The sequence below is a fragment of the Pleurodeles waltl genome, chromosome 5 (genome assembly GCF_031143425.1).
Source record: "Pleurodeles waltl isolate 20211129_DDA chromosome 5, aPleWal1.hap1.20221129, whole genome shotgun sequence".
Classification (NCBI taxonomy): Eukaryota; Metazoa; Chordata; class Amphibia; order Caudata; family Salamandridae; genus Pleurodeles; species Pleurodeles waltl.
The window spans coordinates 608,915,076-608,930,259 of record NC_090444.1 but is presented as its reverse complement, the minus strand read 5'-3'; the positions used below and the strand labels follow the sequence as shown (position 1 = coordinate 608,930,259).

At 48.1% G+C, this 15,184-nt stretch overlaps 1 protein-coding gene across 1 annotated transcript in view; it reads right to left on the bottom strand.

Annotated features, from left to right (window-relative positions):
* YIPF4 (Yip1 domain family member 4) overlaps positions 1 to 9,918 on the bottom strand; it is a 165,690-nt gene extending 155,772 nt beyond the window's left edge. Inside the window, exon 1 of the mRNA XM_069234454.1 lies at positions 9,703 to 9,918. Coding sequence (XP_069090555.1) covers positions 9,703 to 9,769 — 67 coding nt within the window. The 5' untranslated portion in view covers positions 9,770 to 9,918. The remainder of the gene's footprint in view (positions 1 to 9,702) is intronic.
* Between the last annotated feature and the right edge of the window lie 5,266 nt (positions 9,919 to 15,184).

Here is a 15,184-nt window from a genome sequence, read left to right as displayed (position 1 = left end):
GGGTGATACTCCACCGTGACAGAGGTCTGATGTTGGAGGCAAAAGTGCCAAAAATCTTTCGCCAGCTCCACCAGGTCCTTCGACCGAGTGCCCCCAAGGCGGTTTATATATTGCACTTCTGACACGTTGTCCATTCGGAAAAAAACAACACAGGAGATTCTGCCCCGAATCAGGGACCGGATCGCAAAACAAGCCCATGAGGAGTTCCAGACAATTGATGGGTATGCTGTGCTCCCGAGGGGTGCAACGTCCCCGAACAAGATGTCCCCGCATCGAACTCCCCATCCATGACGATTGGCATCCGACTCTATGACCAAGTCTGGAGAGGCCCCGAAAATGGCCCTGCCATTCCAAGCCTCCATGTGGTCTAGCCACCACCACTGCAACTCCGTTCTCGCCTCCAGGAATGAGAGAGACCAGTTTGGAATATGTCAGACCGCGCCGAAGGTGATGGGCTTTGAGGCGCTGGAGAGCCCTGTAGTGAAGAGGGCCTGGAAAAATGGCCTGAATTGATAGGAGAGCAGACCCACCACTCTGTCAAGCTGCTGTAGTGAGATCCTGTCGCGACTCAATACTTTCCTTAACTCCTTCTTGATCTTGGAGATCTTTGGAGTCGGGGGACAGAGATGCCAATTAGGAATCTATGAGAAACCCCAGAAAAATCATCGACTGCGAAGGCAGAAGTTCCGATTTCTGTGGGTTGATCACAAACCCCAAGTCCTGAAGGAGTGCAATAGTCGTGTTTGCATTGGATATAAGTTGGGACCTGGATTGATCCATCAGAAGGAGATCATCCAGGTAAATGATGAGGCGGACCCCCCCCCCCAGAGGAATTCCACCATTGGTTTGAGAAGTTTGGTAAAACTCCAAGGAGCCGACGACAGTCCGAATGGGAGAGAGGTGAACTCGAACACCTGACCTTTCCACAGAAACTGTAGGAACCTGTGACGAGGAGGGAAAATTGGAACTGTGAGATACGCATCCTTGAGGTCCAGACGGACCATCCAATCTCCCTGTAACAGGATATCCCGGGGCATGTGGATACCCTGCATTTTTAAATGTCTGTAGATCACCCATTTGTTGAATGATCGGAGATTGATCACCGGTCGAAACCCCTTGTCCTTCTTCTCCACCAGGAAAAGATTGCTCACAAAACCTCTGGGGTGGAGAGCAGAGTTGCATTTTGCTCCTTTGCGAACGAGCTCCTGAACCTCTGAATCTATTAGGGCGGAATCCGCTGTTGAAAAAACTAAAAGCGTGGGAAGTTTTTCCTGGATTGGAGTTCCCAAAAACTCGATGTGAAAACCAGACACTGTCTGCAACACCCAAGCATCGGAGGTTAGGAGCTCCCAATTGCGTCTGAAAAAACGTAACCTCCCTCCAAGTTTTTGAGGGGAAGAAGGGATAATCCTTACCCGAAGGCCTGCCTGGGGTGTTCGCTGCTCCCCAGGCGATCCTGTTCGCTCTGCCCTTCCCCTTCCCTCTATTGGGGAAAAAGGTTCCTTGGCGACCGTCTCGCCATCCATTGTTCCTGTAGGAACCGGGGCCTTGTTGATACTGGCAGATGGATGAGCGACCCTGCCTCGTCCGGCCACTCCAAAAACCTTGCCCGGGAATATCTTCTTAATCGAAGACTGCGCCTTGTCGAGTGCCGAGAATTTGCCTAACTCCTTAACAAAAGGATCACCAAATAAGTTGCCCTGGGCGACCCGCCCCTGCCTCCGGGGAAGACAATTCCCCCAATTTAGGGTCTATTTTAATGAGCAAGGACCGGCACCTCATGGTTGAAATGGCGCAATTGGCATTGCCCAGGAGACACACTGCCCTCTGGGCCCACCCAGCTATGACGTCCGTCGGTAGGGGCGTATTCGACTGCTTGGCACAATCCACCAGTTGAATGATCTGTGTCAGGGGACCCAACACGTCCAGGAGTTTGTCCTGGCACGCCCTCCAGGACCGATCAATAACCTTCTTGGGGTCTTTAATGTACTTTGCGAAGAAGGTACACATTTTGTGGTCAATATCTGGCGTAGCAGCTACCTTGTCAGGCAAGGTAGGACGCGGACATTTGGCCTTCAAGCGAGCCCGAATCTCCTTACCTAGAGGTTGCCGAATTTTGCTCGCTACGTAATCGGCCACTTTCTGTTCCGGCCGCCACTCTGATGAACGAGGGTGGTATATCCCCTAAGGCTCGAACATATCAGAGTCTGAGTCCCCCAGATCCTGTGGGTCTGGTAAAGAGGCCCCAAGGCAGCCAGATTCCTCGTCCTCCACCGAGGAGGAGTCCCCATCTGAGTCTCCTGTGATGCCTTTAGGTGACCCCACGTCGAGGACCAACTGGTGGTGAAGCTTTTCACCCATTACGCCAGGTAGAGAACCCTCCTGGAAGGCTATGCGCTTATGCGCGTGCGCACTCTTACTGGAGACATCAGCGGTAAGCTCAACGTCTTCAAGGTGCCCTGCATCGCGCTTGCGTGATTTCCTGGGTGCTGCCATACTCTCAACACCTGTCGCCCCAAACATGCCAAGCCCTTTAGACACTTGCTCCGCAAGCTGCGCCACGCTCTCCTTGATAGGGGCTAGAGCTTGGGTGATAGCCTGCAAAAGCAACGCATCCACCCCAGGGGGTAGTACACAGTGAGAAGGTCCCTCACCAGGGGATGTGAGGGACAAAGAATCGTGGTCCTGTGAAGGCTGCATCACAACTCAGGGGACAAGTGGACAGAAGATACACTCAATGAATAAATAGGGTAGCCCCCCTCACTTTTCTGTCACCAAAACAGCCACAAGAGAAAATAGGACCTGAAGAAAAACAGGGTTGCATCCAATATGGCCTGAGAGCGCTCTTCCCGCTTTGGGTTATATACTGACTGCCAACGCCGGTGTAAGTGGGAGGGGTAAATGGAGCCAAGGCTCATCACAAGACCCCTAGCAAAGCAACGTGAGCGCAAGGAACGCGCAATTAGCACAGACGCGTGCCCTCTAGCGGGCCCGACAAGTCACTGCATGCCGAAAGTGTGCTCGGGCTAAAAGCCTACTGCGTTAAGCCAATGCGACTTAGCAACGCTCGTTGCTACAACTAAACTTCACACAGAATCAACGAATGTGCACAAGCGTAATCCAATAAGCAAAAACACAGCAAGAAATAACGGCAAAAGCACTCAAGACGCAGAAAGGGCACTTATCTGTCACTGTGAGCAGTGAAGAAAGAGGGAGAATGACGTGATCGAGGGCATTTATACATTATACCGGATCGAAGCCTCATTGGACAGTGGTTGCTATAGAAACAGACTCATGGGACTTGTAGTTGTTATGTGTTTTTCGTTTGAACTTTGAACTTGCTATTTAATAAAGAGTGAAGAAAGAACTGCCTAATCCTCGCCTCCGGTCCTGACATAGAATACGAAATTTCCTAGCTATCGTGAAGGAAAGTTTCAATTCTATTAAGGACACGGAGGCGAGGATTATGCAAATCTTTCTTCACTCTTTATTCAACAGCAAGTTCAAAGTTAAACAAAACATGAACAGAAAAACTACAAGTTCCATGAGCCCGCCGCCATGGTAACGAGTATCCAATGAGGTGCCCTCCTTCACGTCAGTATAAATGGCCCGAGACACGTCACACTTCCTCGACTTCACTGCGGAAGGAATCCTGGTAGAGTCAATTGGTCGTAGTTTCGGAACCTAAAAAATAGGTGTAATTAGATGCAAGTCCGATAGAACACAGGAAACCTACCAAAGGCAACAAAGTTATGAACCCTAAAACACATATAAATGAAAATATATCTGAATCAAGTGTTTACCTGAAAAATTAAAATATGAGCAGAATAACCAATAAACAAAGGCATAAACGCAAGTATACCACCTTGCTACGCAGATAGATGTAATCGGGAGGGAACATATCCGCGAAATGTATGTGGGTGGGATAATCCTCGCCTCCGTGTCCTTAATAGAATTGAAACTTTCCTTCACGATAGCTAGGAAATTTCGTATTCTATCACAGGACCGGAGGCGAGGATTATGCAAGTTCAAAGCTTACTTACCACCAGTGCGGCTGCGTCGTGAATTGGTTTAAAGTAAAACGTCTTAAAAGTAGACTCTGAAGACCAATCAGCAGCATGCATGATGTCCTCCAATCTGCCCCCCACTTGTATGGCTTTGGAAGCCATAGCTCCCCGAGTAGAATGAGCCCCAAAAACTCGAATATCTATACCTGCCTCAGAGAGAATCCACCGAATCCATCTGGCAATGGAGGGAGAAGAAACCGCCCTAAACGGCTTCTTAATAGAAAGCAACAATTGAGTCTCACCTGGAGGTCTACAAGAACTGGTTACTTCCTCATAGACTTTGAGACATCTAACCACACATAGCCTCGGGGAATCAGGAAAAACGGGATAGGACACCGACCTGGTATTATTCTTTGTTCTCCTTGCAATAGTAAACGTGACTCCTTCTGGAGTAAAGACTCGAGCGGAAACATCCAGTGCTCTGATATCTGACACACGCTTACAGGAAATGAGGCAGAGAAGCATGGCTAATTTTGCCGACAATTCCTTCATCGACAAATATTGGTTGTCCCGCCAAGAGGATAAGAGATTAAGAACCAAGTTCACATCCCAGAGCTCCGAATATCTAGGTTGTGGAGGTCTGGAGAGTCTAATACCCCTAAGAAGTTTACAAACCCAGGGATGCCCCCCAATCGGGAGATTATTCAGGGGAGGATGGCCCGCAGAGATGGCCGAGCGAAAAGAATTGATGGTGCGATACGCTAAGCCGGATGCAGCTAATTCCGCCAGGAAATTGATGATGTCGGCAATGCTGGCCCCCATGGGATCGCAGTGTTTGCCCACACACCAACTAGACCACCTATTCCATGCTGATCTATATCGTTTGCATGTACCAGGGGCCCAGGCCTGTGCGATGAAGTTATTAGCTTCCTGCGAAAGCCGGTTGTTTTGCCAATGATGCCGGAAATCTTCCAAGCTATGAGGGGAAGATGACCTTGAAGGATTAGAGGGTGGCAGAACCCCGACGGATCCAGGAGTATCGAGGGAAAATTCGGGAGGCGAAGAGGACACTCGCACGAGAGTTCCAGCAGAGTCGGGAACCATGCCTGTGATCTCCACCAGGGGGTTATTAGAATCACCGTCGCCTCTTGGCGGCGAACTTGAGCAGCAACCCGCGGGATAAGAAGAAACGGGGGAAAAGCATAACCCTGAAGAGTGCCCCAATGTTGGAGAAACGCATCTACTGCCATCGCTCCCGGATCCGGACGCCAGCTGAAGTATAGGGGAAGCTGGGCATTCCAACGAGACGCAAAGAGATCCACTGAACAGGGACCCCAATGATCCATGATCGCCTGAAAAACCGAGCAATGTAGTCGCCAATCGCTGGGATCCCGGAGAAACCGAGAATTCCAGTCTGCCCACACATTCTGGGTTCCCGGAAGATACTCCGCTGTGACTGAGATTTGGTGTTGAAGGCAAAAATGCCAAAAATCTATCGCTAGCCCCGCTAGGGCTCTTGATCTTGTTCCCCCTAAACGATTTATGTATTGCACTGCCGATACGTTGTCCATCCGTAGTAGAACTACGCATGAGACCTTGTTTCTCGTGAGGGACTTGATTGCAAAAGAACCCGCCAGGAGCTCCAGGCAGTTGATATGCATGGTTAGTTCCTGCGGGGTCCAGCGTCCCCCCAACGAGATGTCCCCGCAACGAGCCCCCCATCCCTGGCGACTGGCATCTGACTCGATCACCAGATCCGGGGCCGCCCCAAAGATGGCCCTGCCATTCCATGCCTCCATGTGGTCCAGCCACCAACACAACTCCGTCCTTGCCTCTTGAGACAGGGAGATCAACTCGGAGTACGTCACCCCTCGGCGAAGGTGAAACGCTTTCAAGCGTTGCAGGGCTCTGTAGTGTAGGGGACCCGGAAAAATGGCTTGAATCGAAGACGAAAGCAGGCCTACTACTCTGGCTAACTGGCGTAGAGAGATCTGGTCCCGTTGCAGGACCTTTCTCAGTTCCTTCTTTATCTTGGAAATCTTCGTCGCCGGGAGACTGAGAGACGCTGAGTGGGAATCCACTAGAAACCCTAGGAAGACTAACGATTGAGTCGGAGTAAGTTGCGACTTCTGTTGGTTGATCACAAAACCAAGGTCCTGGAAAAGCGCAATAGTTGTGTTCAGATTGAACATCAACCGAGACCTGGACTGATCCATCAAAAGGATGTCGTCCAGATAAATTATGAGGCGAATGCCTTGTAACCTCAGAGTTTCCACTACTGGTTTGAGAAGTTTTGTGAAGCACCACGGCGCCGACGACAGGCCGAAGGGGAGTGTGGTGAATTCGAACACCTGGTTGTTCCATAAGAATTGCAGGAATCTGCGATGGGGTGGAAAAATAGGGACCGTGAGGTACGCGTCCTTGAGATCTAGACGAACCATCCAGTCCTCTTGTAAGAGGAGGTCGCGGAGCATGTGAATACCCTCCATTTTGAAATGTCTGTAAACCACCCACTCGTTGAAAGCACGAAGATTGATAACGGGACGAAACCCTTTGTCCTTCTTGTCCACCAAGAAGATGTTGCTTACGAAGCCTGTGGGGTGAAGGGCAGTAAAGGAAATGGCACCTTTGTGAAGAAGGGCCTGAACCTCTAAATCTACGAGTTCTGAGTCGTCTGCCGAGAACGCGATGGGCTGAGGCAGTTTCTCCTGAAATGGGGTACCCCAGAATTCTATTTGAAAACCTGAGACAGTTTGCAGAACCCATGCGTCGGAGGTAATGCGCCTCCAATTGTCCCTGAAAAACCTCAATCTCCCGCCAAAATTTGTTGGGGAAAAAGGGATAAGCCTCACCCGAGGGACCTCCTGGGGCATTATATGCTCCTCGTGCATTTCTGGAACCTCTGCCTCTTCCCCTGCCTCTGTTGGGGAAGAAGGTTCCCTGTCTGCCGTCCCTCCAACCGTTGTTGCGGAAGGAGCTGGGGCCTTGCTGGAAAGGACGGCCGGAAGAGCGACCCCTGCCTCGCCCGGCCCCGCCAAAAACCTTGTTGGGGAAAACCTTCTTAATCGAAGATTGCGCTTTATCCAAAGCTGAAAACGTAGTCACAAATTTTCCCAACTCTTTCACAAAGGGATCGCCAAATAAATTGCCTTGGGCAACAGCCCCTGCCTCCGAGTTAGACAGTTCCCCTAACTTGGGGTCGATTTTGATCAATAAAGATCTGCGTCTTTCTGCAGAGATGGCACAGTTCGCGTTGCCCAGAAGACAAACAGCTCTCTGAGCCCATCCCGCTATGACGTCCGTCTGAAGGGGAGTGTTTGCTTGCTTGGCCCGCTCCGCCAATTGAATAATTTGTGTGAGGGGACCTAACACATCAAGAAGTTTATCCTGGCATGCCCTCCAGGAGCGATCAATCCCTTTTTTGGGATCCTTGGTGTACTTGGAAAAAAACGTACACATTTTTGGGTCAATAACTGGCGTGAAAGCGACCTTATCTGATAAAGACGGGCGTGGGCACTCCGCCCGTAGACGAGCGCGCACCTCTTTGTCCAGAGGTTGCCTAATTTTACTGGCGACATATTCAGCCACCTTGTGGTCTGGACGCCACTCCGAGGAACGCGGATGGTAGATACCCTCCGGCTCAAACATATCGGAGTCAGAATCGGCGTGATCCGAAGGATCTGGTAGGGTAGCACCCGGACGCCAAGGGCGACCCGAGTCGTCATCTAGAGATGATGAGTCCTCATCTGAACCTCCCATGAAGCCTTTGGGGGATCCCCGATCAGGGTTCCATAGGTGGTGAAGCTTGTCACCCAGTACTCCGGGCAAACGGTCCTCCCGGGAGGGTACGCGCTTATGCGCGCGCGCACTCTTGGGATTGGGTGAAAATACACCATCCCCCAGGTGCCCCGCGTCGCGCTTGCGCATTTTCCTGGGGGCTGAAAGGGTAGAGGAATCACCCTCTGCTCCCGTCACACCAAACATGCCCGTACCTCTGGACACCTGTTCAGTAAGCTTAGCTACAGTATCCCTAAGAGGGGCCAAAGCGTGAGAAATAGCCTGGGAAAACAAAGTGTCCACTCCGGGGGGAAGGGTACGGTGAGAGGGACCCTCACCTGGGGACATGTTGGGAAAAGGTTCATTCTCTTGGGAGGAATGCATAATGAGGACTATGACAGAGTGTACACCCAACAAAAAAATATACAATATATAGGGTAAAATCCCTACCCTCTCTGTCACTGATAGTAAGTCAAGAAGTAATGCCTTCCCTAATGGGGTAATTCTTACCCAAACGGGTGTCAGGGTAGGGAAGAGAAAAAATGCACCAGGGTGGCAAACATGCAATAGAGGAGAAACCCTCAATCCTGGGAAGAAAAGCAAAGTGATTAATGCAGATATGCCTGCTAAGAGACTGAGTGTGTCATCTGGCAGGCCTGGAAATTGAACCCTGCTTGTCTGGGTGAAAGGCAGGAACCTAACCCCCTGGACAAAACAGGTTTCCCTAAAAAAAGCAAACGCGAAGCGCGAGCCACGCGCTGAAAAGATGCACGCTCTTCGAGTACGAAGAACACAGCGCGCGCTCCCTCTGGTGGGCCCGACGTGTATTAACACGCCGAGGGCCGAAAGGAAATTAAACGCTCGAGCGGCCCGTCCGTTCCGGACCGCTCGTGGCGAGAAAGCTGCTACAACAACAGAAAGCCCCGCAAAACAATTGAGCGGCAGCGCGCCAAGTTTAGGAAAACAAACTCCCAACGGAGGCAGAAAAGGCACTTATCTGAGCAGTGAAGAAAGAGGAAGTGTGACGTGTCTCGGGCCATTTATACTGACGTGAAGGAGGGCACCTCATTGGATACTCGTTACCATGGCGGCGGGCTCATGGAACTTGTAGTTTTTCTGTTCATGTTTTGTTTAACTTTGAACTTGCTGTTGAATAAAGAGTGAAGAAAGATTTGCATAATCCTCGCCTCCGGTCCTGTGATAGAATTGAAAAATCTAGATGCGACAGTTAGAAAAAAAAAGTACTCTCACTCAAATAATTAGTGTATTTTGCTATTTTAGCCACATCTCTAATCTCCTCTCAAACAAACTGAGCCGCCCCTCCTTCAACCCCCCTGGTCGTAATCCACATTACAGTTCTCATACCTTTTACGCACTACGACTACGACCCCCCTGATCTAGCCCCCGACTGTTTAGCATGAAAGGATTTAGGAGACGTGGAAAATGAGCCATTCGCACCAGGTATTTCCAAACGATAGTATACCACGTCATTAGTAAGCAAGTAGTGGAGTACAGCTCGCCTGCATTGCTTATATGTATAAATAAACGGAGAAAAAGATGACATTAAAGTTGATAGGGCTTTGCTGTCTGTCAGAAAGACTAGTTGGCACAACGCACCCAACTAGAACTAACTATTGCGTTGCAATCACTGACAGTCCCCCAAAGACATCGCCGTATTGTAACAAACCTAGTCACACACCAGTTATGTTTCGGAAAGGAAAGTGCAGGCCGCACTCCTCTCGTTCCGCCCATAAATGGGTTAACATGACTCTTACAAGCAAGAAACAGAGAGAAATGTAAAACATTAATGGTACAAAGGAGTTCTTAAAAACACAGGCAAAGGGCCGGAGGCGCTGGCTCTCGCACAACTGACTGGTTGGAAACTGATCCCAGGTGGTAGGTACTGAGCTGTCCTCACCTGCAGCCTCTGCTGATGACACAAAGGTAAAGTCCCCGTTGTGAGGGGGGTAGGCAGGGGGCTGCATGATGTCCTCGGGCTCCACAGCCCCTCTCTGCAGCTGGGGGCTCGTCTCCCTCCCTGGCTCTGTCGCTGCGTCTCCCAGTGACGTCAGAACAGGGGCGGGTCTCTGTTGCTCTCTTCTTCCGCCTGCATTCTCATCTCCACGTAGCGACAATATAGTTTGGCTTTATAAGGGCGTCTAAAGATATTTTGGAGGATGAGACCCACAGCATATGCAGTATAGCATTTTAAATGATTGGTTACAAAGAGATAGATTATTTTACCATACACTATCCCTCCATTGATCTATGTGAAGGGGAAAATAAAATCAACTCGCCTTTCATCACGCATTGGTTCCTTTCATATTGACTTGCACTTAACGTGTTTCAGCCGTTCCGATGAGTGACAATATGCACCTCTTAAGGGTGGCAGCTCTCATACGTGATATGATTCGCGTTGTCCGTTTTCTGTTTCAATGGCGAGTGAGTGTCACCCAGCTTTTTCACGGTTATGAATTCCTTCACTTTAAGTCTGTTTCTTTTCATTATTGATAACTCGGACATTTATGAAAGTGACTTTATCAGTCAGACATTACACGTCTTTTCGTTCCAATATAAACAAATACATGATATAATCTAAATTGGCTTACATTAGGCTGATTCAAGGTGCCAGCTTAGCATGAAATAGGCCACATCGAAAGCTTTATGTACAGTAGTAGAGACTAAGATGTAAAACAGGGCGACACTGTATAGAAACGTAACTGGCATGCACAATGTAGATTTTCCTAGTAACTTATGAAGGAAAGTCTTAATTTTATTAGAGACACAGGCGAGTATTATGCAAATAGTCTTTTCTTTATTTTAATAGCAGCTCCAGTCAAGATCAACTACAAGTCCCATAAGGCAAACAACAAACAGCCAATGGGAAAATAAAAGTAGTTCGTAGTAATGCACCAATCACTGCTGTATCCATGTAATAATACCCATCTTGACTGTAAACAGCCCTCTTTTCTTGTGCGAAACTCATTGAGAAGTAAACAATGGTATAGTAACATTACAAATACAAAATGCCAAACAGAGCGATAAAACTTCTTGAAAATAGAAAAAAAGTCTCTGGAGGAAGACCGGCAGGTTTTGACGATCCGTCCCTTGACAGTCCTTGAAAGGAAACACCGGAGAGAACACCGTACATAAAGAATCTCTATAAAGAGGTTTGCTGTGTTGAAGTAGAAGCTAAAAGGGAGGGTAACAAAATCACAGAGTTAGAATTTGTAGCGGCGGGATAATACTCGCCTCCGTATCTTTAATAAAATGAAGACTTTCCTTCATAAGTTACTAGGAAAATCTACATTTTATGACAAGACCGGAGGCTCCTATTATGCAATTTTAAAGCAAATCAATGACATTTAAAGAGGCATGTTGAACTGGTTTACAATAAAATACTTTAAAGACATTATCATTAGACCAGTCAGCCGACCTGAGAATATCCTCTGAACGAGAACCGGCCCAAAAAGCTTTGGACGCCATGGCTCCTCTAGCTGAATGCGCTCCGAAAGCAGAGGTATCAATACCAGCTAAAGACATGACTCAGCGGACCCAGCGGGCCAAAGTAGGAGAAGACACAGGATTGTAAGGTTTCCTAAAGGAGATTAACAATTGGGTAGATGAGGAGTTTCTCAGATCGGCTGTCCGTTGTTCATAAACTTTTAAACATTGACCCACACAAAGTTTGGGATGATCGGGAAAAAAGGGGTAAAAAACTGAAGCGAGGTTAGTTTTTGTACTTCTCAACACATTAAACAGAACTCCCGAGGGGGTAAAATAGCGAGCAGTAACATCCAGAGCTCTAACATCAGATAACCGTTTGAAAGACACTAAACATAACAGCATAGCCAGCTTAGATGACAACTGCTTTAAAGATAACAAAGAATTGTCAGGCCAAGAAACAAACAATTTTAGCACTGCATTAACATCCCATAAAGAACTGTATTTAGGTTTTGGCGGATTAGAACATTTTACTCCCTTTAACAGACGGCAGACCAACGGGTGTTCACCAATAGGCTTTCCTTGAAAGTAATCGTTAGCAGAAGAAATTGCCGACCTATGTAAATTATTAGTACGGAAGGACTTACCCTTACTGGCTTCCACCGCCAGAAAGTTGACCATCAAAGACACATCCGCTGTAAAGGGATCAACTTGTCTTCCCAAACACCAGCAACAACAGAGAGACCAAGCTGATCTATAAGCCTTCTTTGTCCCAGGAGCTGTAGCCCGGTCAATGAAGGTTGCAGCTTCTGCCGAAATAGAAACGCTAGATTGGGATTCCCCCGAAATTTTCCAAGCCGATAAGATCAGGGACTCTTGAAGAATTAGACTGTGACGGAGGCCTTGGGGATTGGTCAGAAGGTCTGGAAAGGAGGATATCAGAATCGGGGTTTCGATTGACAGTTCCAGGAGGGAAGGGAACCACACCTGGGAGTGCCAGTAAGGGACTATGAGGACTATAGAAGCTCGTTGACGTCTGACTTGTGCCAGTACTCTGGGAATCAAGGGAAAAGGAGGAAAGGCTTAATTGAGGGAAGACGACCAATCCTGATTAAACGCATCGAAGGCTAGAGCTAGAGGGTCCGGATGCCAGCTGAAAAATCGTGGAAGTTGAGCGTTTAGACTTGATGCAAAGAGATCTATATGGAAGGGTCCCCACTTGTGGAGCAGGACGTTGAACACCTGAAGGTTGAGCATCCAGTCGCTGGAATCCCGAAAAAAACGGGAGTACCAGTCCGCTACTACATTGAGGTTGCCCGGAAGATATTCAGCTTGAACAGAGATTTTGTTTTGAAGACAGAACTCCCAAAACCCTTTCGCTAATTCCGCTAAAGGTTTGTATTTTGTGCCTCCTAGCCGATTGATGTAGCGCACTGCTGAAATGTTGTCCATTCTGAGCAGAACCGAACAAGAAATCTTGTCTCTTGCGAGGCTTCTGATTGCAAAGGAGCCGGCAAGCATCTCTAAACAGATTATGTGCAATTTTGACTCCTCTAGAGACCATGAGCCTCCAGTCGAAGTTGCACCACACCGGGCTCCCCAACCCGACAGACTTGCATCTGACTCTACTACAAGATCTGGGGCTGATGCGAAGATAGTCCTGCCGTTCCAGGCGTCTAAATGGTCTATCCACCAATGGAGTTCTGCACTTGAATCTTGGTCTAGAGCTATAACATCTGAATAAGCTAGACCCTTTTGGATATGACGAATTTTTAGCCTTTGTAACGCACGATAATGCACAGGACCCGGAAAGATCACTTGAATTGAGGAAGAAAGCCGACCCACAATCCTTGCTAAAGATCTGAGGGATATACAAGAACTGCGAAGGATCAGAAGAATTTCGGACTTTATGGATTTGATCTTTGATGACGGTAGAAGGAGAGTAGCTGATACGGAATCTACTAAAAAACCTAGAAACTCGATTTGTTGAACCGGATCCAAGGAAGATTTTTCGTAATTTACGATAAAACCCAGATCCTCCAACAGAGTGCAAGCAAGGCGAACCTGAGACAGTAGCAAGGAGTGAATCTGACTCATGATCAGAATGTCGTCTAAGTAAATCACTAGACGGATGCCTCGAGCTCTGAGAAAAGCCGCCACTGGCTTCATTAGTTTTGTGAAGCACCAGGGGGCGGAGGAAAGGCCGTAGGGAAGAGAAGTGAAACGAAAGTACTGACCTGTCCAGTGGAATTGAAGAAACTTCTGGGAAGTGGGATGAATGGGGACCGAAAGGTAAGCATCCTGAAGATCCAACCTTACCAACCAATCTCCTTGTAGTAGAGTAACTCTGAAATGAAGAATGGTCTCCATCTTGAAGTGACGATATAGAAAAAACTGATTGAACTGTTTCAGATTGATGACTGGACGCATCTTTTTGTTCTTTTTCTGAACTAGAAAAACGGAGCTGAGGAAACCTGAAGAATCTAGTGAACAAGGAATAATCGCCTGTTTTTGCAAAAGAGACAGGACTTCTAACAAAATTAAATTTGTCATTTTAAGCGAAAATTGAGGAGGAGGAGGAAAATTCTCTTGAAAAGGTTCTGAAAAGAGTTCTATAACATAACCTTGTACTGTATTTAAAACCCAAGGATCTCTTGTAAGATCTTCCCATTTTGACAGACATTGAGCAATGCGACCCCCCACCACAGGAATACAGGTAGTCTGACTTACCGGCTTGTGCAGCGTATCTGGTGTTACAGCCTCCCTTAGCCCTGAAGCCCCTGCTTCTTTGGGGATAGAATTGAGGCCTGTAGTCTTGAGAAGTGTTATGATAGGGACCGCGGGAACCTTGGTTGGCGTAGGATCGGCTGGCAAAGCGGTTCCTACCTCTGCTGGCCCTGGTGAAAACCCGAGAAGCAAACATCTTTTTTAACGATTGCTGCGCCTTGTCCAACGAGGAGAAGGTAGCCACATACTTGTTGAGCTCCTTGATGAACGAATCACAAAACAGCAAGCCTTCCGCTTTTACACCGGGACCTGAACCAGCTAAGTTAGCCAGTTTTGGGTCCAGCTTGAGTAGGAGTCCTTTTCTCTGTTCATGAGTAATGGAAGAATTAGCATTCCCCAACAGGCAAACAGCACGCTGTGCCCATAGAGAGAGTTCCTCTGGGTCAATGGACACGTGTTCCAGCCGAGCTGATTCCGCCATATCAAATATGCGGGTCAAGGGAACCACAATGTCCAAAAGTTTATCTTGGCACGTGGACCAAGCTTTACCTACCCCTTTACGGGGGTCCTTGCCGTATTTAGTAAAAAACGTAAGGAGTGAAGAGTCAATCGCCTGTGTCGCTGTTCTTTTTGAAGACAAAGCAGGGCGGGGACACTCTGATTTCAGTTTCGCCCGGACCTATTTATCCAGGGGGGTTCGGAGTCTGGCAGTCACGTAGTCCGCCACATGATCTGAGGGGACCCACTCTGTGGAATTTGGGTGTTGAATATCACAAGGGTCAAACATAGGAACCCCTTCTGAATCAAGAATCGTGTTGGACGCTGAGGAATGTTTGTCTTTTTTGTGTGGAGGAGGGGAGAACAACTCTCCAACGTCCTTGTCGGAGCTATCCGCATCCGAGTCAGGGTCGTTCATTTTGTCATCTGTGTCCAAAATTTTTGTTATTTTAATAGGGGACGATATGTGTTTAGATTCAGCCATGCATTTCCGTACAGACTTAGCTATTAACCCTTCATTGTTAGGAGGCCCTTGAGGAACCACGTCCTCCGCCATGTGTGAAACACTGTCACTTCCAGTTAGCGTCGCTTTTACATTTTTTGAAGGGATTTGACGCTTTCTGCCTTCCCCCGCAGAATGGGCCAGCATGGTCTTGGACACAATATTTACCACAGAGTTCTCTAAATTTTTTGAAAGTTTTTGCCTAGAGGCAGCCATAGCCTGATCCACA